General features: G+C 38.7%; 1 protein-coding gene across 2 annotated transcripts; it reads left to right on the top strand.

Annotated features, from left to right (window-relative positions):
• The first annotated feature begins 909 nt into the window (after window positions 1–909).
• On the top strand, window positions 910–17,631 carry LOC117048779 (bile acid receptor-like). 2 transcript variants are annotated; one of them, XM_033153035.1, is made up of 11 exons: window positions 910–1,206; window positions 8,248–8,355; window positions 9,831–10,193; window positions 11,110–11,250; window positions 12,503–12,630; window positions 12,715–12,819; window positions 13,567–13,666; window positions 15,419–15,547; window positions 15,799–15,900; window positions 16,314–16,427; window positions 17,312–17,631. In XM_033153035.1, exons 2-11 carry the CDS (start codon window positions 8,265–8,267, stop codon window positions 17,548–17,550), a joined length of 1,512 nt encoding a protein of 503 aa, XP_033008926.1. In that variant the 5' UTR covers window positions 910–1,206; window positions 8,248–8,264; the 3' UTR covers window positions 17,551–17,631. The 2 variants fall into 2 exon arrangements, with proteins under 2 accessions (XP_033008926.1, XP_033008927.1); XM_033153036.1 differs by lacking the exon at window positions 910–1,206 and having other exon boundaries at window positions 7,764–8,355; window positions 16,357–16,427; window positions 17,312–17,323.
• The last annotated feature ends 3,459 nt before the right edge of the window (window positions 17,632–21,090 follow it).

Here is a 21,090-nt window from a genome sequence, read left to right on the forward strand (position 1 = left end):
ATAGAAAATGTTGAGCGGAAATGGTCTGGGATCTGGCTGCCCCTGTGCAAATCTCCATAGTTAAATATTTCCTTATACAAGTGCAGTGATGAACAATTGCAGGAACATGGAGTACAGGTAAACACAATGAAGTTTGGGAGGTAGGGGGATTATCTTTATCAATGAGCTTTGAGCACCAGGTTCTTCTCTGGTTTCACTTAAGAACCTGAACTGAAATGTATCAGATCTCTGGGTGCTGGCAATCGGACTATAGTTGTTACACTCTGTGGGTCTAAGGTGGGCTTTTTGAGGCCTGCAAGCACCATTCCATCACAAGGATGTGTTTACCACAACTGTGAATCATTCAATCACCCCACTCTGGCTACCTTTAATAAGCCAGGATGGACAAGGATCTAATGAGCAGGTGGTTGGGGGTATCACTTCAAGTATCGTGTCCACTGCTTCAGGCTGTATCAATTGGAAACGATCCCACAACACTGGGCTCAACATTGCATTTGACACCTTGGCTGGTACTGTGCATCTAAATCAGGCTTCCTCAACCTCGGCCCTCCAGATGTTTTTGGCCTACAACTCCCATGATCCCTAGCTAGCAGGACCAGTGGGCAGGGATGCTGGGAACTGTAGTCTCAAAACATCAGGAGGGCCGAGATTGAGGAAGCCTGATCTAAATCACTGAGGAGCCAAGCAACAGTGTTTAACTATCTGGTTTCAGCTGGTTACCATGTGCTCAAGAAGTCCATCTCCCTGGTCCAGAGTTCAATACACTAACCACTTCACCATGTTTCACATTATAAAATGACTGCTGTTTTTCTTTCAATTAAGTGGTCCTTGCACTGTGAAGATTGTCAAATGTGAAGCAATCAAAATGAGGAAATGCCAGACTCTAACCAGGACAACAAAAAATATTTGCTAGAGAAGTGGGTAGAGAGGTTGCTGGGAAAATGTGACGTGTGGGTCCCAATGGCCTCTGTCCCTGATTATTCAGTTATTATTTGATTTATGTGGTCTTGCCGCTGCCCTTGCTTTGACCCTCAGAACGGCTGTGTGGGAAGTTTGTGTCTCTCAGATAGAGTGAAGCACTGCTCTGCAAAGTGTTTGGAGCCAATGTGAATGCAAAGAAACTGATAAATACAGAAAAGACTCTCTGTTCTCCAGATGCACCCCAAAGGGGAACTATAAGAAAACACCTCCTTGGAACTAGGCACTGTAAGTATTTTAATGTCTTTTGTCTTAGGATTGTCTGGTCTTGACATACTACTATACTTGAGAGATGTAATGATTATGTCAAGTTTGGTGTTGATTTTCTAAATGCAGTGCTAATTATAATGAAATATGCACATGAACAGTTAATTTTACTTTTTAACGCTTTATTTTCTATATGTTCTTTCCCCCTCCCACCACCGTAATGCTTTATTTTCTTGGTCTAAAATGCTGTGTCATTTACAGTATATATTATTCTACAAGCAGGACGTTTAACTGTCTGTAATGAGAGCAGAGCCTATTTTCTTTTAGCATGCACAGGTTGTTGGCACGTACTAGATTTATACCAACTAGAGGATATTACCTGCACAATGCATTTGAATCATTTTGATAGTTCAATAAAATTTTCATTTTACGTTAGAATTGGATTTTGCAACTTAGCTGATGTGTGATGAATTTTGAAATTATGAAGTTTTAGTATTAGTATTTTAAGAATGAGATATTTGGTAGTTAAATTTGTCATCTAAAATGGACAGGTGCTTATTGGGTTTTAACAAAATGAAATTAACATTATGGGGGGGGGGGAAGTGTTTGGCCAGTCCTGCAGTCTAGCCCCATTGGAAGTAGCTTGGTCTTTAATAAAGAGTACTGTATAGTCAGGGACTAAATTATTATGTATGCTAAGACTTCCCCCAAGGACTCTTCCCCCAAAGATCATCCTGTCAACAGGGAAATGTTATTACCTGCTAATTACTGCTGATCACAAAATTTACAGCGGCAATTTGAAAAGTTGCCCCCTAGGTTCATTTGCTCTGCAATATCCTGCCATGCACTAGTTTCTGAAGAAGTGAGTTACCACACCATAATAATTTCCTTTTTATTAAATACAGTGGAAGGAAAACTAGTGCATTTTAAGGAAAACTAACATTTTAAAAAGTATATATTGCACCTCAATAGCTCTTCCACCCATGAACCTAATAGTCCATTGGGCTAGGAGTAATCAACAGAGAATAAGTATAGTTGCCATGTGGATTGTGGGTGTCAGGCATGCTCAATCAGCATTATTGTCACAAGTAAAAAAGAACGGCAACCTGAAAGTACAATTAGATCATATAAAATGAGCGTATCAATGTATTCAGTATAGAACTAGTAGAGACACTGGCAGATATTCAGCTCTCTCATTCCATCAGCACAAGGATTTATGCTTATGCAACTGAAAATTCCGCCACCCTCTCCTTTCCCTGCACCTTCCTCAAGTCTACTCTGGAAAGTTGGCAAACCCCCAGAACAGATTTAAGGGTCCCACAAAGAAAGAAGTTCCTTTGTACAAATAGAAATCCTTGTGCTGTTGGAATGAGGGAGTTAGTGTTACACTGAATTGAAAAGGTAACTGGACAAAGTTTTACAAAATCCTTCTGTTACTGTGAATGCATCTCAGAATGCATTGTGGTTGTAGATGCCAATAATATAGAGCTTTGTTAAGAGTTGGGTCTCTGATCACAGGCACATTTACTTGGAAGTAAGGCCCAATGAGGATCATTTCAAACATGGCAAAATAGTACAATATTATCCATATGCAGCTAAGTGTTTTGTGTGATGCTAACACACAAATGTATTTTGATGTGTCTGTGTACCCACTAGTAGGCCACAATTGGCATTGTTTCCCACTACCCGTACACAAAAAAATGTGTATGTGATTGCCACACATGATGATCAATGCACAGGATTTATTCAATTTCCTAGAGGTATTTACTTGCATAAATTGAGTCTTGTTTGCAGGGAAAACCTAACAAAACAAAACAAAAACCCTTAACCGTTCCACTTGATATTTCTGTTGTGGCATTTTCTGTTAAGAAAGAACCAACCTTAGCTAGAAGCTTATTAAACTACAGGCACACTTCGAGTTATGGTTCCAGGCTTTTGAGAGTATGAATATTTCTCTGTACAATTAAGTATTTGAATTATAGCTTGATCTCTCTTCTGACAGCAGCAAAAAGTAACAAGAGTTAATGCATGCAAAAGCATGCATTATTTACTTAATATTGGCCCACCCATGATTTAGAGTTTCAGTATGTGGAGCTGAAGAAAAGGTTAGGACAGGATCCAAATCAAAGTTAAAATCTACTGCCTAAATCTAGTTGCCCTGCAACCTCATATTCTTTCCCAGGATATGAGTGCACTTCAGAAATGTGAGAAGACTTTCAGCTTGAATTCCTAAAATTCTCCCTGGTGAAGAAATTTCCCTTTTGACATAACTGTCAAAATATTTACGATAGATGTTAATATACTGTCGGTTCAAACATTCTGAGTACTCCCTGGAGGGTGTCGTGCAAGACCTATGCTCTATATGCTGTAATAGAGCAAGCACTGCATATTTTTTGCCATTAATAATACGCTAGCAGCTGAGCAGTGTCTTTGTTAGAACTGGTATTTTCTCCAAAGGGATTCCACTGAGATTTTGTGGCCATATGGTTAGATTTTACCTTTGAACACATATTAGTATTAACACTTGTATAGGATTTGATTTTACATTTTTTTGCACTATGGCTGTGAATTTGTTATTTCCCTGGAATTAGGGAAAGGTCAGGGATATGTCCTGTTGTACTCTGTAAAGTTCCTTAAACATTCCTGGTGTAGTAGTAGTAATTTGCACTGTGACAGACCAAGTCCTACTGACATATACTCAGATATAAGTTCTACTGGCCTGGGTCCAGAATAATCATTTCAGAAACAGAAAAATCAATCAGCATTCCATGACAGTTGAGCATACCCAGTCCTTACTGGGCTGTTTTTGGAGTTCCATGACAGGGAATGAAGGGGCCCTAATTTTCTTTTGTACTCTTGTACCAAATCTGTTTATACTTCCCTCTTGTGAATGGACAATGCCATTTTGACAATATATGCAATGGTACACTCCCTTGAAAATGGAAAAATACAAGGAATTATATCCATGGTACATTTGCCCACTCCACATTAAACATGCAACTAACCTGTGACACAGAATGCATGGGTTGTCAATTGGAACTTAGCTAATGCAGAACAAACTAACTATGCCAGTCTAGACACAGGTTTAGCTAATTTACTGACATTTTCAATCTAAATCAAAGGTGGGAAACCCTTTTTAGCCCAAAGGCTGAATCTCACAGAAGGGAATTTCCAGGGGCTGCATCCATCATTGTGTGACTGAATTAGTCCCTTGCTATCTCTTTTATTTTGTTCAGGAATTGGTTAAAGAAAGGGCAACATTTCCCTCAAAGTAAAATTAAGATGTAATTTAAATCACACAATGCTCCATTTAAAGTGCATATTTGCTGATTAAAACATGTAGACTTTGTACATGCTCAACTGATCCCACTGATAACAGCTGCACGATTCATCAAGGCACTTCTATTTTGAACAAACATTTACAAACAGAGATAGCAAGTGGCAGCATTCTTGCCATACTATACAGTTTCACCTTTTCCTGCTCTATGATGGAAGTGGGGTGGGATGTCTGGATGAGAAACATGTCAGAAAAATGTCTCTTTAGAAATCTGTAAATAAAATTGAACAGGCCATGAGACATTTTTTCTACCCTTCCAGCAATCCTCGCTGTACAAACCACATTAAAACTAGAGGTCTGGAGACAAAGTATTGGCTGATTAGAGAAACTCAACCCCCTCCCCCAATTTTCTTTTTGCTTCTGCCTTTTGCTACATCCTTAGAATTGCCAGAACACATAAAGTCTGCATTAAATAATGCCGCAATGAAGTCAAAATGGGCAGAATACATTCATCAGGATCTAACCCAGAGATGACTAAACTCCAGTTCAGGTGCCTGATCTATCCCCCATAATATTTTTCCTTCTCTGCTAAGACCCCATTAATTAGCACTGGCAAAACATAAAATAAAAAGGAAAGGAGATACAGTGATGGGCAGAGCAAAGCCCGATGCCCCCATGGAGAGGCATATTCCTGGTCATTAGACAGATCAAGTGGAGAAAGGCCAATAATGCCACTCCTCAGTTTATCTGCATGAATCAGCTGTGGAGGAGGGGCTGTGTGCCTGAGAGGTGTGGGGCATACTCACTGCATGCAGCCCCTGGAGCGCTGGCCAAGAGAGAAAGTGGCCTTTGGCTGTGTGTGTGTGTGTGTGTGAGAGAGAGAGAGAGAGAGAAAGAAAGAAAGAAAGAAAGAAAGAAAGAAAGAAAGAAAGCTGCCTGTTTTCCTCTTTGCCTTTTGTAGCTTATATTAGCACTGCCACGTTTCTCTGTCACTTCTCCCTTTTCCTCAGTTCCATCTCCTCTGATATTTTTCTTTAATAACCCTTTCTTCCTTCAGGTTCCTTTCTAAGTCCATTCTGAACTGCACCTTTCCTTTAGCCTCCATGCTTCTGAGCCTTCTGTCTCTAAGCTATCTCTTAGCTTCCACACACACCAGACCTCTCCCAACTCTTCAGTCTACTTTTTTATAAGGTTTAGTAGTTCCAAACTGACAACATTAGCTTCCCTCACAGGATCTTAACTGCAAACTCTTTCATGTCCAGAGCAACAGAACATTCTGAGCCTAAACATCAGTTCAATCAGTGTCAGAGGCTTCACTGTCAGAAGAGCAATAGACAAAGATGGTGAATTATAGTCTAGAAAGGGCCAATTGCAACCCAACTTTTTTATTCATTGAAGAATACTCATGAAGAATCCAAGTGACTCCCCACACTGGAATTAAAAATCCTTATAGATACTATCAAAAAGGATTGGAAAGATAGTCTCCTGTTCACAGTTTTTCTTGCAAAATTTTATTCTTGCAAAAAAACATTTCCCACATGATTTCACATCAGTAGTACCAGTCTCTCACTGAGGAAAAACAAATTTATATTATCAGCACTACCTCTCTAGTCTAGGTGACCCTGTGTTCTTATCTGTTTCCTTGGGATTTTATTGAACCGTTTTCATTGGCTTTTTACTTTGGAAAGTGCTTCTCCCCAGGAATATGCTTTGTGATTTTGCTTCAGGCACACATTGCACAAATCACTGTAAGGCATAACTTTCTTCCCTGTAAATGTATAAAAATGGCATTTAACCCATTTCCTAAAATGTATAAAATATGTATAGAAGTTATCCAGTTCAGTTCTTTAACAAGCACATTAACCCATGGAAACCTTTCATTCTGCCTCCTTAGCAAATGGGAAGATCTCACCTGTTTAATCTCAGATACTAATTTTGTTTTGTTTAAGTTTAATATTTATTTTTTATCTTTAATAACTAATCTAATAATATATACCAAAAACTCTTACTTGTGATCTTTTCAGGATATAGACACTATTTTGCACCATGTGCTATTTGAACTCTCTGACAAGTCACCCAGCTCAGCAGGAGAGGTCTCTGGTGGAGATTGTTGAGAAGTAGCTTTTTTTTTTTTTAATGGATCACTGTTGGAGCCAAGGGCAGCACTGGCAGGGAGGATGATCTTCCATTGCTCATTCCCATTCTAGACAATTGATTTCTTTATCTGTCTTCTCTTAGTTTTTTACATGTATGGCATATAAATTAGCCATTCTTACTACTTCTTTCTGGGCTTGCAGTAACTGGCATGTTCTCAGGGTACATATGAAAGGATGCAAATGTTAATGCTTCTTGGGCTTTGAAGGGATGATGGTGCTAGGGGTGAGCCTTTTTCAATTTACTAGTGGAAGCCACTTTGCTTGCTTTGATACCTAGATTCATAGAATCATAGAATCATAGAGTTGGAAGAGACCACAAGGGCCATCCAGCCCAACCCCCTGCCAAGCAGGAAACACCATCAAAGCATTCCTGCCAGATGGCTGTCAAGCCTCACAGATTCATTAGGCTAGGGATCATTTTAGACAGATCTTTCCACATACCGGTAGTTCTTAAGTTTTTAAAGGGGCTTCTACACATTTTTTTTTTTTTTGCAATTATCCCATTACTTTTCTTCATTTCACCTGTCCCACCCCCTCCTAATGCAGTAGATCCAAACAGCAGTGCTAAAAGCCCCAGGTGTGGATGTTTTTTTGCACAAATCTCATGAGATCTGCAATTTCAGGTTCTTGCAAGACTTTTCAGTGAGATTTGCAGAACCTTATCAATTGCTCCACCCACATGGTCCACCCTCAGTCAGGCCAGAGAGAGCTTTAAATATTGCACTCACAGTGTTCTTAGTAATGGCAGACAGAAACAAAATGGTTGAGGTATAATCAGCTGAGGAACAATTAGGAGAGAGAAGTAACATTGTAGAACAAACTTTCTACCTGATCTTTCAAGCAAGGTACACAAATACTGATAAAAAACCTTGCGTGGAAATTAAATAATTCTATACAGTACTAGGAAGATGTCAAAATAGGGAATAGATTTGCATAAAATGTGTATGTGCCATTTATAAACATAGATGCAAATTTAGACATAATTTATTTTTAAAAATGTATATCACCGTAATGGAGAAGATTGCACCCAGGTGATCCTAAAGTTAACTAAGATCAGTTAACTAAGTTGATGGGCAAGTTGAAGACTTCTGCTCTCCCACCTTATGAAACTGAATAGAGGGTATCTTCAAACACAGAGATGTCCTTAGGCTACCCTTCACATAGGGTGCTGTCCTCTTTTAGGTAGGACACATGGCTACCCTACTTACCTGACACTAAAAATACAGGTCTTGTAGATCTTCATTGATTGCAAAGGAAATAATAAAGGTAGAAAAATAATTTCCCAGCAACTGCATTCCTACTGAGAAATAATGACATTCTGAGGCCGTCAGGGTCCAGGCTAATAGCTGGAGTGAGAACTGAGAATATTTGAGGGTAAGTATTAATAGAAATGTGGATTCCCTTTAAAAGAAGTAAGATTAATGGAACAGTAGGTTCAACAGAATCAGATCCTTAGTAACTTTGTTATTTGTACTAGCACAACATAATATTTCTATTTCTATTGCACTCTGTAGAGTTTTTCTAACTATTTCTCCTTTTCCTCCAATAAATTGTTTCAGGAAATAATCTTACCTTTTGACAGCATCTTGGCTCTTCAGTTTAAAGTAACTAGCAGCTTTTTGAAAGCAGGTAACATCCCAAACTGAATGAAGCAGTGGGAGCTAGAGCAGACTATGGCAAATACCTTTGTGACAATACCTGATGGGTACTGCCTTAGTGATCCAATCCAGTATTATGGTGAGTTAAGCAAAAGGCAATTATCCACATGTCTCTCTGTGTATAAACGGAATTTCTACAGTTGTTAAATATATGTTTGATACATGAAGGACATTCAAAGCCATCCAGTGTGCCATTTCAGCGTTGAGGGGATCAAATAATTTCCTCAGGTGACATAAAGATATACAGTACAAGATCCAAAGACCTACTCCAGTGTGGATGCATTGAAGTTCACTTAAGCAGTGAATTTCATTCTCAGAAGATATATTCAAACAATTTAAGACCAGTTGTGGCCATTATATTATATCTTTAATAAAGTAAGATATATACCTGTACCTGATAAATTGCACAGAAATAGAACCTATATATATGCTGTATATAAAGGTTATATTTCTATATGCAAGGCTATATTTATAAAATACATGATGCATATTCCTTATGCATGTCTCTTCACCCCTTTAGCTTTCTTCCTTTCAGAATGTTGTTTCATAACCAGTCTAGTCTCTGATGTTGTGTCTCAAAATGCCACAGCACTTTGCAGAAATTATTTTAAAGTTTCTTTTGAAAACCTACAGCTCAATCTTATGTATGTTTATTCAGAAGTCTATCAGATTCAATAGGGCTTACTGCAAAATATACATTCATAGTATTGCAGCCTAAGGCTGCAGTGCTAAACGTACTCACCAGATAGTAGGCTGCTTTCAGATTGCTGCTATTTTATAGTGGGATTTAATCACAAACTGGCTAATTCAGATTGCACAATTAGATTTAGCACTCTTGTGCAACAAATGTGCTTCAAAGGAAAAAAAACTTTTGCAGTAAGGAAAGTGATGGTAAAATGCACTGGAAAGTGTGGAAAAATAACTCCTTGGTGCAATGTCATGAAACCTCACAAATCAGGATGAATGCTCAAAAAACATAGTCTGGAAGCAAATGTACTCCCATGGAATTTAGAGAGTTTTTTCTGAGTAAGTGTCTTTATGATTGGACTATAAATTTCACTGAGGTCCAGCACCAAGGGCCTTCTGGTGGATCCCTCACTGAGAGGAATGAGGTTACAGGGAATCAGGGCGCCCACCTTGTGAAACACCCTCCCATCAGATGTCAAGGAAATAAACAACTATCTGACCTTTAGAAGACATCTGAAGGCAGCCCTGTTTGGGGAAGTTTTTAATGTTTGAAGTTTTATTTTGTTTTTAGCATTCTGTTGGGAGCTGCCCAGAGTGGCTGGGGAAACCCAGCCAGATGGGTGGGGTATAAATAATTAAAGTATTATTATTATTATTATTATTATTATTATTATTATTATTATTATTACTACTACTACTATTACAGACATTTTTAAAACCCTCCAATCAAGGGTAATATTGTCAGCAGAACTGTATACACAGGGTACCCTTCTACAAACAATTCTGTTATACTATATTCTATAATTTAGAGATGTAAAATCCTAAACTAATCCACAGTTTTCTACGTGATTTTTCAAAACAATCTAGATGCCTTCCCAGAACACATCAGTTATCCACTGCAAGATCTTGACTTCCAAGCTGCTCCTTATTGCCAGTATTCAACCATTCAGTTCCCTGCAGCATTACAGACTCCATCTCCCCAAACACAGTACAGCACATACAACTTGGATTCTCAATACAGTGATGGGCAATACATCATCAGCAATTGTGAACTTAGTAAGCCCACCTGCATGGGTGCCCAGAATGATGGGGGAGGATATCTTGGACAGAAAAGACCCAGGCTTAGTCACTCTGCCTTGCGAATAAAGGGACAGGAAGAGCTCTGTGTGGTTTGTGGGGACAAGGCTTCAGGATATCATTACAATGCACTCACCTGTGAAGGCTGCAAAGGTAATGGGAAAATAATTTTGTGAATTAAATCAGAGAATGTCCACTGGTTAAAACTGGGGAGAAAAGTCTAGTGCAAAGTTAAAGTTGGGGAGAAAGGTTAAAGTTGGGGAGAAAGGTTAAAGTTGGGGAGAAAAGTCTAGTGCATAGGGCAGAGATAGAGAACCTATGGCCTTCCGTATGGTGTTGGACTCATTTCTGGTAGTAAGATAGACACCCAGCTTTGATACGGGCAGTAGCTCAGTAGCAGAGCATCTGCTTTGCATGCAGAAGGTCCCAAGTTCAATCTCCAGCATCTTGAAGTCAGCCTAGGAATTTCCTGTATTAGGCTTGCCATACATCAGGAAAATTCCTGTTATGTCCTGGTTATGGGGTGTAAAAATGGTGTCGGGGGGAATTTTTGCCAAATTGGCAAAATGTCAGGGAAAACCTGGATGTATGAAAATGTGATGGAAACATCAGTGGAAACAGCTCCAAAAGCGGGTGTCAATATGGCAACTCTATCCTGTATGAAATACTAGAGAATAGCTGCCACCCAACACAGGATATTGCGCTTGAGGGACTACTGATCTGACTCAGTATAAGGAAGCTGTCTATGTTCCTAAGGACAAGCAGCATGGGTTTTCATGGGGATAACCTGGACAGAAAAGTCCCAGGCTCTGGCTTACAAATGAAAGGCTAAGAGGAAGGATGTTTTGGTGGAATCTAGATGCTAATGGACTCCAACTCCCATCAGCCTCAGCCAGCATGGCCAATGGCCAGGGATGATGAGAGTGGTAGCCCATTTAACTGGCAGTTAAATCTTACTTCAACAATGGTGACAGGACAGCATCCTCTACTGCATGCAAGGGCAACAGACTGTGTTATCAGCTGTATCATTTCTCATTTTTATGCTCATTGTTCCAAATGTGTATGCTAGGATTTTTTCGACGTAGCATCACCAAAAACGCCATCTACAGATGCAAGAATGGTGGTCACTGTGAAATGGATATGTATATGAGGAGGAAGTGTCAGGAGTGTCGCCTAAAGAAATGTAAAGCTGTGGGAATGCTGGCTGAATGTGAGTGCCCAAATTACAACAAAAAAATCTGACATGCTGCTGAGTTAAGGAATTTTCCATTCCTGCCATGTTTAAAGGCAACTAATAGTATTCCTCCCTAAGTTGTGTGTGTGCATGTGGGGTGGGAGGAGTTCACTAAGAGAATAGTTTCCTAGTCTTTAGAGTACATCTGTATTTAATTCCACCTCTGATAGGTATCAGTACTTAGAAACATGTTTCTAAACTTGATCTCATGGTATAAAGGTATTCAACAACTCTGCTGAAGCTAATCAGGTCTGGGTTTATGCGCAGGGCTGGTTACAGTGGGAACTTCACAAAGTGTTCACTACCTCTGATAGCCTCCTTCCTATATGGGTGAACTCCAGAAGACTTACTTGGCGGCAGCCCTCTGTTTGATATGAGACAGCAGGCAGCTACTATTTATTCACATAGCTCCTGAGCCATGCTACACAGAGGGCTTTATTGAAAATTAAAAATTGTAGCTGCCAGACCTATTATTCTAGCACTGATTAGATTAAAACTAGGGCTGTCATCAGAAGTGGGGTCCTGTATAGGATCAGGCAGAAGTGGGTTGTTGGGGGTGCTATATGAGCCCCAACAGGGGTTTGCTGTTGGTTACCAGGAGAGAAAGAGGGATGAAGCAGTGGGCATGGAGCAAATGCACCAGTGGAGCCACTCCCGCTGGTGTGTTTGCACTTCACCAACCTCTCTGCAGCCTTACCCCTCAGAGTAAGCAATACTGACCCACTTACTCTGAAGCTCGCATTGTGGCTCCACCCCACCCATCAAGATGCTTCTGGAATCGGGCTGCATATTACTGAACAGTGACTTAAAATCAATTTACTTAAAAACTTGGCAAGTTATATGTTATTAGAAAGTGGAGCTGCTGTTCACCAAAGGGCCATAGCACAGTGGTAGAGCACATGCTTTGCATGCAAGCAGTCCCAGGTTCAATCCCTGGTATCTCTAAGTAAAACTGAAAAAGACTTGTCTGAAACCCTGGAGTTTTGGTATAAGGCAGCTTCCTATCATTTGAGGTGGTTTGCCTGCAACTGATAATCTCACAAGTAACAAATTTTAGGCTATAATCCTAACCCCTTCCCTGAGAGTAAACTCCACTGAATTCAGTAGGACTTACTTTGGAGTAGTCATGGCTAGGAATACACTGTTAAATGTTCTGCAAGGGAACATGCTTGAAATCAATGTCTTTCTGGAACTTGTTGTTTCCCCCTCTGGTTTACATTTCTTACAGGTCTACTAACAGAAGTCCAGTGTAAATCAAAGCGCCTCCGAAAGAAGAGTAGCTTCTTTTGTAGCATCAAAATGGAAGTTGAGGGAGTGGACAACAAGCATGTATCCTCTACAACAAAACCTTTAAAAGTAGGGTATTTTAAAAATAATTTTAACTGTTGTATTTTAACTGTTGTATTTTGCTTTAAAGACATGCACATCTTTCTTTCTAAGGTGCAGGAGCGAATGGAACTGACACCTGGAGAACACCAGCTCATTGACCATATTTTGACTGCCCATCAAAAATGCACAATTCCCTTGGAGGAAGCAAAGAAGTTTGTATGTGTTCATAAACAGCAATATAGCAAATGTGAATTTTGGACTGGGAATGCTTGGTTGCAGTAGTTCATGCCTTGGTTACTTCCAGATTGGATTACTGCAATATGCTCTATGTGGGGCCTCCATTGCACTTGATCCAGAAGATGCATTTAGTGCAGAAGGCTGCAGCACAATTGCTGACAGGAGTGAGGCCTTGTCAGCATACACTAGCAGCGCTCAAAGATCTGCACTGGTTACCAATTTGCTACTGGGTCAAGTTCAATGTGTTACTATTAATATATAAAGGCCGTAACAACTTGGGACCAGTTAACCTGTGGGATCACCTTATGCCATATATGCGCACTTGACTGCTTCTATCTGTAGAACTAGCACTCTTACAGGTGCCACATAAATACCTGTTCCGCATTTGTAAAAAAATCAATCTTTAAGTGTGGCAGCAGCTACACTTTGGAACTCCCTGCCTATTAACATTAGGCAGCAACCTTCCCTGTTCTCTTTTTGGTGCCTGCTAATGACATTTTTGTATACCTACCCAGATATGTAGAGTGTTGTGTGTTAATCTATTTTTAGTTTATTGCATTAAAAATGTTTTAAACATATTTAAACTGTTTTTACTGCTAATTTCATCATTTATTTTTGTAAACCACATTGAAATTTTTCACAATCAAGCAGTGTATAAATTTTATGATTTTTTTAAAAAAATCTAACTTTCTATTGGTTTATCTTGCAATACATGTTTTTAATTAGTTGCAGGAAACTGCCAACCCTGAAGAGAACTTCCTACATCTTTCAGAAACAGCTATGGTTCATGTCCAGGTACTAGTGGATTTTACAAAAAGACTTCCAGGTAATGCATTTTCTTGGGTTGCTTCCACACTATGCATTTAGCTGGAACTTCCATGCCACTCACATTTTATTGGGCAGGGTGTGTGAGCACATATCATCATCGTCCATTTGCAACCCTTTTGTTTTCCCAGTGCTTATTCCAGTTTTTTTCTTCTCAGAAAGTCCACTGCTGCTGCTGCTGTTGAAATAATTGAAGTGTAGTGCTATCTCCACAAATGTATATACCTTAGTGCGGGAGTTGCAATTAACAGCAATCAAGTGATATACAAATTTTATGAATAAATAAATATCATGGCACAGGTGACCCCACCAATACACCCTATGGTACCCACATAAGGTCTCTATATATCCCCTCAAGACTGTTTTTCCTGCTCTGCTCCTGTTTAATTGGTTCAGCCTCTCCTGCATTGAACATGCCCTTTCAGACATGCCCACATTGCACTGAATATCAACAACACCCACCCTCATTTCTGTTCTGAACAGAGAAGAGCTGCAAAGAGCTTTTATCTGTGACTGCAGAAATGGCTGATATAAGCACCTTTTCCCCATTTATGTGGAGAGGCTGATATCTGCAACCTTTTGTGGTCCTCTCTCTTTTTGTGTTCTTTTAGACATGGTAGCCATTTTGTGTTTTGCTATGCCTTCAAGGAAGCCATTTTGTGACTGGCACCCAAGGCATTTATCAACATTCCAAATATTTCCACTGGCCAAAATGGGTTGGTGTCTGGAGCCTTAGGGGATTTTTTCTGACTCTTTAAAGCTACATTGTTTTTATATACCCAGTGATGTATTGAGAAAGCAAACTTTATTACAGCTTGGCACACATTTACCATTGTAGTGGGCACCATTTTATAACCCCATTACAATGGTACCTCAGGTTACATACGCTTCAGGTTACAGACTCTGCTAACCCAGAAATAACGCTTCAGGTTAAGAACTTTGCTTCAGGATAAGAACAGAAATTGTGCTCTGGCGGCGCAGTGGCAGCGGGAGGCCCTGTTAGCTAAAGTGGTGCTTCAGGTTAAGAACAGTTTCAGGTTAAAAACGGACCTCCAGAATGAATTAAGTTCTTAACCCGAGGTACCACTGTATTACTTTTGTTAAACGGTATCTTTGAATTAATGCTAAAAAGCTTATAGATAGTACAGTGGTACCTCAGTTTACAGACGCTTCAGGTTAGACGCTTCAGGTTACAGACTCCGCTAACCCAGAAATAGTACCTCGGGTTAAGAACTTTGCTTCAGGATGAGAACAGAAATCGTGCAGCGGCAGTGGGAGGCTCCATTAGCTAAAGTGGTACTAGCGCCCCTCAGGTTAAGAACAGTTTCAGGTTAAGAACGGACCTCCAAAACAAATTAAGTTCTTAACCCGAGGTACCACTGTATTAGAAAAATACTGCTTAACTGAAAGAGTATGATATCACTGTGACATTAGAAGTCTAAGGACTTTTTTCCACAGTGAAGAGAAAAGCAGCATAAGATAGAGGATTTTTAGTGGGAAAATGGCCAGATCCAATAGAAGTTCCTACCTCACCTTTGCTAAAACTTGAAACATTTTGAATCAATGTATCATTATTAAAAGATATAATTGGGAGTGTCTGCAGCTGGACTTTTCAAACTTTAGATCTGATTATCAAAAAAGTGTTTTCTTTGCAAGATTAAAAAGCTTATTTAAGCGAAGAGCTGTCAAATTTCAGATATATGCCTACTATCAAAAATCAATGTAATTTGATTACCTATTCATTTCTCTATAGGATTCGAAAGTTTAGCCAGTGATGATCAGATTGCATTGCTGAAAGGCTCCACAATTGAAACAATGTTTTTACGTTCTGCCCAGATATACAATGAACAAGGGATTGAATGCCAGTCATCATTCCATGAAAGTAAGTTATGTTAGCATTAGATGAACTTAAAAATTCATGCATATCCATGCTTGCCATGATCACTTCACTATATGCATGTGATGGGGTAGCCTTTCCCAAATATGACCTTCCCTTGGGATAAATGGTTCTTTCTTCTCGCTTTATCAAATGATACAAATAACATTGTGACAAAAATTTAAAAATATGATAATCATAAGGTAACTTTAAAAGGGGAAATCTGCTCTTATAGACTTTCATTTCCCTTACTCTAGGTCAAGTAAAATTTTCTGCCAATGCTATATGCGCTCAAGATAAAAGTACTTACTTAGGACTGTCCCATACTGAAGAAAGCCCAACATCAACTACTACAACAGGTAACTGAGCTGTCCCACAAATATACTTTTAGTAAAATTTTAAATCATTGATTACTGGATTACTGAGTTTTTAATAGTGAGATACTTTTGATTTTCAGTCAGAATACCTCTTTGACTATCGATCTTGTTGATTAGTCACTTTAGACTGAATTTCTTGAATGTTCTAGATTCATCTCTCTGCACCCTGACCTCTGTGACTTCTTCCATGGATACATTTAAATGCCTGATAAAACTTAATTCTGCACCCTGGTATTTTCTTGCACATTAATATTTTATCTCCACACCCTTTCCTCTGAGTGGCTTGCATTGCTTAACCTAAGGTCTTATCTGTATTTTATATATGCTATCTAATCTTAAAAATAAGTCAATTATATGTTGTCTAGCTACCATTTGATATCTTCTGTTTTTTTCAGGTATCACTGAGGAGTTTATCACTGCACTATTTTATTTCTACAGGAGCATGGGAGAACTCAATGTGACAGAGAGAGAGTATGCATTGCTTGTTGCAACTACTGTGTTTTTTTCAGGTAAGGCAACTACATGCAGTGTTCTAAAACTGAATAGTGTCAAAGAAAATTTTATCAAAATATTTATAATTTCAAGGTTTAATATCTTGGTTGTAAGTCACATTGGTTGCAACTGAACTTAAAGGTAAAGGGACCCCTGACCATTAAATCCAGTCGCGGACGACTTTGGGGTTTCAGCGCTCATCTCACTTTACTGGCCGAGGGGCTGGCGTTTGTCCACAGACAGTCATGTGGTCAGCATGACTAAGCCACTTCTGGTGAATCAGAGCAGCGCATGGAAACGCCGTTTACCTTCCCACTGGAACGGTACCTATTTATCTACTTGCACTTTGATGTGCTTTTGAACTGCTAGGTTGGCAGGAGCAGGGACTGAGCAACGGGAGCTCACCCCGTCATGGGGCTTCAAACCGCTGACCTGATCGGCAAGCCCTAGGCTCTGTGGTTTAGACCACAGCACCACTTGTGTTAGTAAATCCGCACTGATCCGCTTAAGAGGATCCTGGGGGGGGGGCAGAGGGTTGCAGGTACAGAAGAAAGCACAATTTTGTTTCACAGGCAGTTGGATGGAGTTGGATACAACCTACTGAAATTAATGGAGTTTACCCCCAGGTAAATGGATATAGGATTGAAGCATTACCTAGAAATAAGCACTAATGAACTTGGAAGGACAATTCTGAATAGCGAAACAGAAGATTGTGCTAACAGATCCTGATTATTTTTAGTGCTAAAAATGAATTTTCACAGAAATATTTTACTAAGCGGAAGCTCATGGGGATCGGATATAACACAACACTCATTAATTTTATGGCATCATGATCACATTGGGAGAATATATATTTGAGTTCTGCATAGCATCCTGTAATTTTAATTTTCCTGTTTTTCAGATCGTCCACTCCTAAAAAACAAACAACATGTGGAGAATCTCCAGGAACCCTTTTTAGGAATTCTGTACAAGTATTCAAAGATATATCACCCTGAAGAACCACAACATTTTGCCCGTCTGATAGGGCGACTTACTGAACTCAGAACCCTCAATCACAACCACTCAGAGGTCCTAATAAGCTGGAGAACAAGGGATCCTAAGCGGATACCTGTACTTTGTGAAATATGGGACTTGCATTAAACAACCTGCCAATTACTTAAGTTGTTACACAGGACTGTTTTTTCCTCAAAATATGCTGTTTCCCAATTGTTGTGCTTGTATTAAAAAAAAAATCCCATTTATGTTAAATGGCTATAGATTCTTTTTTTAAAAAAAAATATACTGTGCTGCAAAGCTTTACATGTGCTGTTTCACACCTCTAGAAAGTATATCTTTCTTTGCCCAGGAAGGTTTTAAATGAGTGGGAGAACAGCTGACAGCAGAAAAATCCTTTATATAGGGCAGCACAGAGGAGACTATGGAAAGTTGAGCAGGGAACTGGATCTCTGCCCTGTCAAGCCTACACATGTGTATGCTCTGATGGTCCATAAGAAATCTATTATGGCTTAGATGGATACTGCAACTATTATGACCACATAACTTTCTCAGTGACTTGAAGTAGATCCTGGTGCTTCTGTTGTAAATATGTACCTGTACATGTCTCCAAACCACATTATTTACGTCACAACACTCACTGTCTTGTTTGTCAAAGTTGTAAGCAATTAAACATTAAAGTTAACTAATAACCATTAGAGAACAAAATAATGAAATGATCGGTTATGTAATTAGTATATCATACAATTTTGGAAAAGAGTAGTAAATTATAATCACCCAGGATAGTTGGTAACCCACAAACTGATTATAGTTAATTGATTATAGTTTAGACCAAAATTTTAATAATTTAGTAGTTATATATTTTTATTTACTTGCCAGTTCTAGTTGAGGAACAGCCAGAATAACCAGTACTAAGTCCATATGTCTGTCCTTGATTAAATTTTTCAGTAACAACAGTTACAGGATGCACTGGAAAGATAACTCACTATATCTGCTATTATTTTATGTATTTCCCCATTTAGATCAAGCAATGGTAATTTAGTTTGATGGATGTTCAATTAGTGAAACCCCATGCATGTTTGAATTCTTTGTTTACAATTTGCTACAATATATGGTTCAACATTATCATCTGTTTTTGTGGACATCTCTTCATAGCTTCAGTACTATTGCTAAATATAAACCATAATGGACCAGTTTTGCTTGAGTTTTCTTGAAATTTAAATAAGTTGCAGTATTTTTTTCTGAATGCTTCTGAACAAACCTTTAAAACTGTGAATTTGTTGGTGTACAGTGCCTTCGCTGCTATGGATCAAAATCAAAAGAACTGTGTGTAGATAAACCTTTATTGTGCAAGTAGAAATTTACTTACTTTCATACTAGAAGTGAGTTAATGCTACAAGCTGAAATGAAATGTTCACTGAATTTCCAAATGTAGTAGTAAACACTTGAAACAAATTTCAGCTATCAGTTTCAAAATATAAATTCCTGATATTAGAACAATATTTTAAAAAACATGGCTTAAAATCTCAGCATTTTTATATTATGTTATTTTTGCATTTTAAAATTATTTTTCATACCTAAAATATAATGTAAATAACTTATCTGAATATATAGTTAATATGTTAATACATGAAATATTTTGTATAGGTCTATATTTTTCAGATATATATTTAAGTGTAATAAATGCACTATTAATCTGGTCTTCTGCAGCAAGATAGTTGTTTTTTGTATGTATCATTAGTCATCCAACATGATGGTCCTTTGCTTTAAAGTCATATCATGCTTTGTTAAAAATACGAAGAGAAAGATACCAAAGAATTACAGAAATGAAACTGAAAAGAAAATTTAAGACCACAACCACGAACCAATTTTATCATATGACCTTTGCCATAAATAAATGTCTAATTAAGCCTGGATCTTATTCCAAGTACCCCATTTTCTCATTCATCCATCCAGATTCAAATATGCCATTTAAATGGGACCTATATGTTAGTCTACATGCAGCAAGCTTTAGGAATGTCAGTATTTTAGTCTGAAGGACAAATTGGACATGAAGGAGAGGCTTCAAGCCCTCTCTTTCAATTTTCTGCAAATAGTAGCCAAGCTAAGTCTGATCCAGATTACAACTCAATATAAAAAGGACTCAGCCACATTGGCAAATAAAAAGCACTTTATATACCGGTATGTTGTTTATGCATTCTAACACTGTGACACCATATGGCGGTGTGGAGTTCCATTTTTGCCAATCCGATTTCTCATACAAACTTTAAAAGGTGTTTAAATGAAACACTTCTTTAATGTGTCTAAATCCAGCCCAATAGTAATCCCCATGCCATTTTCTGCAAATAAAACACCTTTGTTGCTAACCCTGGTAAGAAACACATAAATGCACAAATCTTAATCCAGTTTGGCCCTTAACACAGATGATTGTGTTGCCTAGCATGGCTTGATTGAAATATGAGACTGTGGTCCTGTTTACTCTCCAGTTTAAGGATCAAATTATATGTGATATAGGAGAGCAGTAATTAGATTGCCTGGCTTTTTTAACGTTAAAACTATTTTTCTTAATTTCATGGGTGTCCCAATTTAAAATGGGGAAATGATGTGTTCCAATGAAATTAGAAGCTCCCTATCTCTGTTTTAAAGATGGGAGGGGTCGGGGAATAAACAGTCCAATTATGATCTTTTGTGCCTTTGTGCAGGCTGTGAAATCTGCTAATCTTACATTCCTCCTTGCATTAAGAAGCTGCTGTGTGGAAAAGTTTTAATAAAAGATGCAACGTGCATGTTTTTGGATGTCACAATTGGTTGATTCCTTGTCATGTCAACCCTCCTAAATCTTGATCCCCGGCCCCAAATGTTTTGGATTAAAAACCCCAGCAGCCCTAGCCACTGGTTGTGGCTGAGAAGAGTTGTGGTCCCTAACATTTGGAGGACACCAGTTTAAGAAAGGCTGAAATAAGGCCTTTGTCATTGACATATTAGTTCAGAGCAGACAAATCAGTATCCAACAATGTAGACATTCCACCGAGCATGGTATGTAAACATATCAATAGTTACAGTTGTTTATGATGAACACTAAAAAAATGAGAACAGTAAAGGGAAATAATTAATTTTCACCTTTTTGTCCACTACATTCTGGATGTGAAAGTGAGCTGAATCTTAAAGGTGTTTTAAAGTGACAGCCTTGCATATTAGGAACATGCCAAATGGGTGGGGTATTAAATAATAAAAACATTATTATTAATAACATAGGATGCTGCCTTTTTGTGAGCCAAGCTATTGGTCCATGTAGTTCACATTGCCAACAGCCAGGGATGAGGAATCTGTGGCTCTAGAGATGTTGCTGGACTCTCCATCTCCCATTACCACTGATCACTGGCCACGCTGACCAGTGTGAACTGAAAGTCCAGCAAGCTCTGGAAGGCACAGGTTCCCCATCCCTGGCCTAAACTGACTGACAGCAGCTTTCTAGGGTGGCTGCATGTGTAGTAACAAGAAAGAGTGCAAAAGGTGATGCAGATGTGCATTAAAATCTGCAGCTGCCTATTTATATTTTATAAAAAATAGTTATTAAATTTAAATAGAAATACAATGCATCTCACCATAATAGGGGTGATAGTTACCAGATGAAACCACTTTGAGGTTGTTTGTTGCTTCTTCTTTTTTTACAATCAATTGGTATAT

This window comes from Lacerta agilis, chromosome 6, assembly GCF_009819535.1.
Source record: "Lacerta agilis isolate rLacAgi1 chromosome 6, rLacAgi1.pri, whole genome shotgun sequence".
Classification (NCBI taxonomy): domain Eukaryota; kingdom Metazoa; phylum Chordata; class Lepidosauria; order Squamata; family Lacertidae; genus Lacerta; species Lacerta agilis.